We start from the raw sequence: 7,097 nt of genomic DNA on the forward strand, positions 1-7,097 counted from the left end.
GTGTTCAGTTATGCTTACAAGCAATGTTTTAAAAGTTCTCATGTTTGTTTTCATACCTTCGTTTAAATCTACTTTTTATTGAAATATTGAAAGTTAGTTGTATCACAAGGCACTTGGTTTGCAGAGGAAAACAATATAATTAGATGTTTGGTGGAATGGTGTGTTCATACAGTGAATCATTGACTTTTGTTTGAGCACACTGTTCTACCGAATATTTTATTTATTTTTCGCTTTTAATGTTAGTGATGTGTATAAAGTGATCCATAAGCTGAATCCAGCAGTGCTAAAAGAGCAGCTGTAGAAGTGCAATATTATTTCAAGTTGTATTAAAACGCAAACCACTCGTGGAGGGAAGCAGGATGGAGGAAATGTTTGGTTGAATGTTGGTTATCGATAGTGATTCATTTGCTTCTATCGATTGCCATCACTTAACCGAACGTTTACTTCATATTTCGAATTTGTTGCAAGTGTGCGCATACAGTGATCATCAAGATATATCCGGTAGAGGAAAGGAGTTAGTTGCTCTGATTGACGGTGTGATTATTTTGGAAACGTCGAAATGACGCAGAATGTTTGTAGAATACCTGCGTTATTTCTGCGGATCCTACATAATCACAATTTCAGTGAAAAGGAGATGGTAGTGAACAATTTATAACAAAGTGAAGCTGCAAGCAAACCGAAAGCAAAGAAAACAAGTATGGTTAGATGTTTGGTGGAATGTTTTTTACTTACAGTGAACCATTGGCTTCTATAAGTATTGAACATTTCATCGAATATTTGATACATAATTCGCGTCGTTCGACAGTGTTGTTGCTGCATCTGCACGCTCTGGAGACATTTAGCCAGAGGAGTTCAGAGATGGATGTTGGTTTGAGCTGTTCGATGGGCTTTGTATCTGTCGTTCTTACTGTTTCCTCTTGGATCTGATTGTGGAACATTTTCCGTTTGATATGATTTCTTATTGCAACAGGTGATTTCTTTCCGTTCCATTGATTGAAAGTGATGGTGATTGTGTGTGTGTGTGCATGTGCCGTCAGTTTCCAAACGATGCCCATAAAACTCAACCGTGATCTGGCAGACCCGTATCTGGGCACCCAACTTATTGCAATCGATGTACCCCCTCCTTGAGCGTTTGATATCGTCTTATATTCCCCTCTGCCACACACTTCACGTGTGTGTCTGTGTGTGTGTGTGTGTGAGAGAGAGAGAACAAGATAGAGAGCTGGAGGAAAACTTACCGCCTCCCTGCCCGACAATATAGCCGCAACCGGCTCTTCAGGCGCTCGCCTTCAGTGTTGTGTATCCTTCGGGTACATTGTTGTTGTTGATGGCAAGAGGGCAACCGCGCCCCGCCACCCCATCCGTTCAGCACCGTTTGCGCCTCACCACCTTGCAGCGTTAGTTAATGGCACTTTCATTGAAAGGACCTGCCTGCCGTCTACCTCCGGTGTACCCTCCGGGGGCTCAACCCCTATAGACGTCTCGCTCGCCATGTTGCAGCCCTATTGAGTTCGGAGCAGAACCAAAACGCGAATGAATCCTTGCGCAGGTACCGCCCCGTTTGTGTATGTGTGTCGCGCTCGGCTGGCCAATCGGGCCGTGTGTGTGGTTCGAACAATCGTGGCAGCTCGGCGCTCGGGTAGGATTCGGGCGATCGGCGAGGTCCTGTTTTGTTTCCCCCTTGCTCGGTGCGCCTGTGTTGGTGCGCCGGTGTCGGCTTCCCTACCCCAAATGCCGACCATTTAAAACCGTACGCACCGCGCCGAAAGGACATCAATCGTTGGCGAACGTCCGAGCGAACAACAGCAGTCGTTTCCTAGAGAGCGTGCAGTGATCCTTCGCCCAAGAGTCGCATTTTCAGTGACTGAACAGAGCGTTCAGAGTTCAGAGTTCAGAGAAGCAAAGATTGTGTGCCTGGGTGTATGTGGTGGAGTGTTTAGTGGCAAACCTCAGTTTCCAAGTACCAGTGAGCTGGGATAGCGGGTGTTCGCTCCAAGCGAGGATAGTGCGTCCATCAAACACATCAAAAAGCCAAACCAATCGTCAGTCAACCAGTGGCGTCACCCGTTCTGTTGCCGGCCAGATGATGTTCAGCAGCCTGCCGCAGGTGCCGCAGGAACGCAGCCAGGAGATGCAGTCGCCAGTGAGCTCACCGGAGCTCATCGATCCCCGCTACAACCACATGCGGATTCCGGCCGCCTCAAGTAAGTGTCAAAATGTAATTTGCTGAAATTTTGAAGGGGGGAGAATGCCAAAGTTTGCGGGAGGCTTGGTCGGTGTAGTATTACAGAAAAAGACCAACCGAGCGGTACTGTTTTTAGACGTCGGCACCAAAATGAGCAAACTCCCGTTAGTTCGTCCCCTGAACTCTCGGTTCCATTGTGTGCCGGTTCCATTGTGTGTGTTTGCCGGCGGCTGATGTGGACTGTGCTTTGCTACTCCACAATGGAGTTGATGTGAATGCCGGTTAGTAACCACCGTTTTCTCCCTCTCTGACTCTCCCGCAGGTCGCATACTGTACGACGTGCCGTGCAAGGTATGCCGGGATCACAGCTCGGGCAAGCACTACGGTATCTACGCGTGTGACGGGTGCGCCGGGTTCTTCAAGCGGTCGATCCGCCGCAGCCGCCAGTACGTGTGCAAGTCGAAGTCGGACGGGCCGTGCGTGGTGGACAAGACGCACCGGAACCAGTGCCGGGCGTGCCGGCTGAAGAAGTGCTTCGAGGTCGGCATGAACAAGGACGCGGTGCAGCACGAGCGCGGCCCGCGCAACTCGACGCTCCGCAAGCAGATGGCGCTGTTCATCTCGAAGGACTCGCCGCTGCGCCACGACATGATGCTGACGCCCGGGTTGCCGCTGCCGCCGCACCACCATCACCATCACCACCAGCATCACCATCACCTGCAGCAGGCGCAGCAGCAGCACCATCACCATCAGCTCCAGCAGCAGCACCAGCATCTGACGCACGGCCACGGTCTGGACCTGTCGGTTCCCGGGCGCAATCCGTTCCTGACGCCGCCCCCGTCGACCGGCCCGAGCGGCTCGAGCGGCGCACCCTTCGCCCATCACCTGCCGCCGGTCGCGGTGCCGTCGCTGTTCGCGGCGGCGGCGGCAGCGGCCACCCATCCGCTGGTCGCGGTCGACGCGATCCGGGAGTCGGCCGCCCAGCTGCTGTTCATGAACGTGAACTTCCTGAAGAACCTGACGCCGTTCGTGCAGCTCCCGATGGCCGACCAGCTGGTGCTGTTCGAGGAGTCGTGGCGCGAGTTCTTCATCCTCGCCGTCGCGCAGTACCTGGCGCCGGTGAACTTTGGCCAGCTGCTGCTCGCCTACGAGTACCTGCACCGCGGCGATCCGGCCACCGTCCCGCTCGCCGCCGACTGCCTGCTGAAGGAGGTCGACATCTTCCAGGAGATCCTGGCGCAGCTGGCGGCGCTGCGCGTCGACGCCAACGAGTACGTGTATCTGCGCGCGATCGTGCTGTACAAGAGCGAGTTCGAGCTCGGCGAGACCAGCATCTCGAGCGTCAGCTCCGACGGCTCCGACCTCACCACCGCCTCCTCCACCGCCGGCTCCGGCTCGTCCGGCAAGTCGCTCGGCGAGGTGGCGACGGTGCGGGCGCTCGAGGAGAGCGCCAAGGAGGCACTGGCCGCCTACATCAGCACCTGCCGCCCCGGGCCCTCCAACCGCTACCGGGCGCTGCTCCAGCTCCTGCCGCTCCTCCGCAGCGTCTCCAGCTACACCATCGAGGAGCTGTTCTTCCGGCGCAACATCGGACCGGCCCCGCTGCTCAAGCTGCTGCTCGACTTCTATCGCCAGAAATAGAACGAGCCTCCAACTCCGCGGCCAGCCCGGCGACCACGCCAACCATCTGTGATTGTACATAGGACTACCGACCTAAACTACCGCCTCTCACCCTACGCTTAAGCCTACGCGGATCGTCTCTAGCCTGTAACTAGTTGCTCTAAAAAGCTCTCCCTCTCTGTACAGAATCCCTGCCTCTAACTAAATACGTCTAATAAATACGCCAAATGTTGTAAAAGAAACCATCCCGAAGGTTATTTCTGTGGGAAACCGGGGACAGGGAGCGTTGTGAAAGAAAAGCTTACAACAGGATACAAAAGGAACACACACACACACACATAGGCCGAGCGACCAACAAAACAACCATTCAGCACCAGAATCAGCAAGCTAAGCCGTCAAATGAACCGGTAATTGCCCACTCAGGCTTTTCTAGCTTTTCCATTCCGAGCCGGTTCCGTCGCAACGGTTTTCCGACCCTGGTGTGTGCGTGTGCGTGTGTTTGTGGGGAGTAATCCTCTCATCGCGGATTTGTCCGTCCATGCCCTCGGTGCGCTCCGGTCCAGGGTCCAGACCGTTCGGGGCCGTTGGTTGGCATTTCTGGGAAGTATGAGTTCCGGAAGGGACACACTTTCCCGCAAGCAGATCGGAGTTGGCTTCTTCTTTTTTGTTTTTTTTTTTTTAGTTCTCTGCTTCGGGGAAAAACGGAAACCGTTTACCGTTGGCCTTTTCATTCGTTGGGTTCTTGCGCAGGTATTCTAACGAGACGCTAACCCCGAGCACGATCTTGGCTTTATTGGCGGCTCGATCGTCGCGAAGTCGTTGAGGATGCGCCCGCCACGCCTCTTCCGTCCTTTTTTCCCGGGGAGAGGGGGGAGTACTTATGGAAACGATGACGCTGAAGCGCAGAAAACCCGCTCGTATGACAATGGGAACCATCGCTGTTGCGTTCCCGCGGTGCCTTCCGAGACTTTGAACAAACGTTTTGGAAGTCAGCGAGCTCGTATTGCCCCCTCCCTGGGAGGAGCGGTTCCGAGCCCGCGAACTCCGTCAGATCCGCTCCCACGGCTGTTCGGGAGGGATGTGTACCTTACTTCACCGTCGATTCTGTGCCGGTGTGCTCAGAAGAAAAGAAGCAAAAGGATATCGCTGCCAGCCCATCGGAGACGCTTCCAGCGGAGCGTCGTCGGATGAAAGAAGTGGATTATTATTTGTATTATTACACACCATCGCCAAGTTGCTCGCATTTCGCTGCGAATGCTTATAACGCAAGTCAACCTTTACACACACACACGCACACACAGGGAGAGTGATGTTTCCCAGCGTCGGGGTATTGTGCGTTGGCTTTTTTGTGTGAGCCGAGGCTCAGGTTGCCTCGGTTCTGGTTCCACCCCCTGGCATCCGATCGGCAAACATCTCCCGCGTATCTTCTGCTGCCGATCACCCGGGGTCTCGCTCTCTATATCTGGAAGGTGGTGGGAAACACACACACACAGCATCGAAAAGACACGGGAAACCCGTACGCCAAGCAAGGATAAAAACCGATCCTTGCAGCGTGCAGCGTCAGCTCCCGACACTGAATAGCTTGAATGGAAACGGATTTACGTAAAGTGAGTAGCCTCCCCCTCCCCACCCCGCCCCTTGTCCTCATTTCGGGTGTGTGTTTTGTTGTTTTGGCTCGGTGTGGAGGGGCAGCCCGACGCACAATGAAGCGAGAAAAAGGATCCGTTTGCGAGCGCTTCCTCCGATCTCCTTCGACGATCGCTGTTGAGGCATCCGGTTGGCCATTGTTCGCACGGTTTTCGGCAGGACGCGCAGCTCGTATTACACCGCTACACCCATTCGCACCGCTCTAGCTACCCCCCCCCCCCCCCCCCTCCTCCCCCCACTATTCCGGGGGAAGATGTCGACAAGAAGTCGGCGGATGCGACGAAGTCGCAGGCAAAGTCACGGCCAGGGAGATCCTCTGCAGATCCTGTGCAGGCGCAAAATCAGCTAGTCAACGGAGCAACGGTGGCCATTCCCCTTTGCCAGACAATGCTTTCGCGTCGGGCAGAATGGAAGGATAATTGCTCACACACAGCCGTACCTAAGTACTGGTTGTTTTTTTTTTTTTTGTTTATGACATTGAGCTACGGCGGAGATATGCAAAGAGCTTGCAGAACACGGTAGGGTAGGAAAGACGGGCAATCACTATAATTTTACCAAACCCAACTGTGCACGGTGCCCAATTTATCCTAATACACATTCAAACATCAGTTATTTCGTAACACTAAGTCGGATTTTCTTAGTTGTTTCACTTAAATGATTATTCAAATGTTTCCAAATTAGTACAAACTCCTTTTCAATGGAGTATCATCAATTTTAACTGTTTCAACCATTGTCTTACTTATTTTTGTCAAATTTTGATCTTTTCCATCAAATAAATTTCGTTTTCTTGTACTGTTAATTAATTTAATTGATTATACTTGAAATTTATCTCCTCCTTATTTTTTTTTAATGTATCTTATTTTTACTCTCAATGATTAAAACCACCATCCTTTGTGAAGTTTTGTATACTTCGAGCATTATTTCATTCCGCATCAACGTTTTATTCCATGAATGTTGCTATGTTGGATGCAAAGCAAAACGAGTGATTGCTTCCGGATTGTTTTCCATGTGTTTAACAAATATGTCCAGCAAAGCAAAGATATTTTATGTCTGTTGAAAGATTTGTTTTTCATTTTTAACCCACGTTAGGTTCGTAAAACAAGTGCCACACATTTGGCACATGTTCTTAATGTGTTTTGAATTACCAAGATGTCCTTTTTTTAGCAACAATTATTATTGTTTTTGTGGTCGTGTGCAGATTTACCTTACTCCAATCAATCTTTCAGCTTCTTCAAAACTATGTAAGCATAAAGATGGCTGTTTCCAATAGGAAACACAACGGTATTTTTCAGTACCGTTTCATACTTTCTCGCAAATTATTTGCAGTTTTTTTCAACGGGTAAAAGTCTGAATATAAAACAAAGCTATTGTTTTCTTGTACACTAGACGTACTACGTTAATCACCGGGTGATTTAAAGCACGAAGATGCCAAGGTAATATTCATTGATCGTATATGTATATTTTTAGAGCAACACCTCAGTACCTCAGCTTAGGAGAAATAAAGTGAACTTGGATGTTACTTCATTTAATATTTGAATAAATCTAAACAAGTTCTTTACAGAATGTACCTTTAAACTTGTTTTAGATTTGTATCGTTTGGTAATCTCTCGATTTATTGAAGACACCATTTTCATTCATACACTCA

General features: G+C 50.6%; 1 protein-coding gene across 1 annotated transcript; it reads left to right on the top strand.

The window, feature by feature from the left end:
* Positions 1-2,083: 2,083 nt before the first annotated feature.
* LOC131269234 (protein tailless) lies at positions 2,084-3,826 on the top strand. Its single transcript, XM_058271577.1, has 2 exons — positions 2,084-2,204; positions 2,508-3,826. The coding sequence occupies exons 1-2, from the start codon at positions 2,084-2,086 to the stop codon at positions 3,824-3,826; spliced, it is 1,440 nt and encodes a 479-aa protein (XP_058127560.1).
* The last annotated feature ends 3,271 nt before the right edge of the window (positions 3,827-7,097 follow it).

The sequence above is a fragment of the Anopheles coustani genome, chromosome X (assembly GCF_943734705.1).
Source record: "Anopheles coustani chromosome X, idAnoCousDA_361_x.2, whole genome shotgun sequence".
Classification (NCBI taxonomy): Eukaryota; Metazoa; Arthropoda; class Insecta; order Diptera; family Culicidae; genus Anopheles; species Anopheles coustani.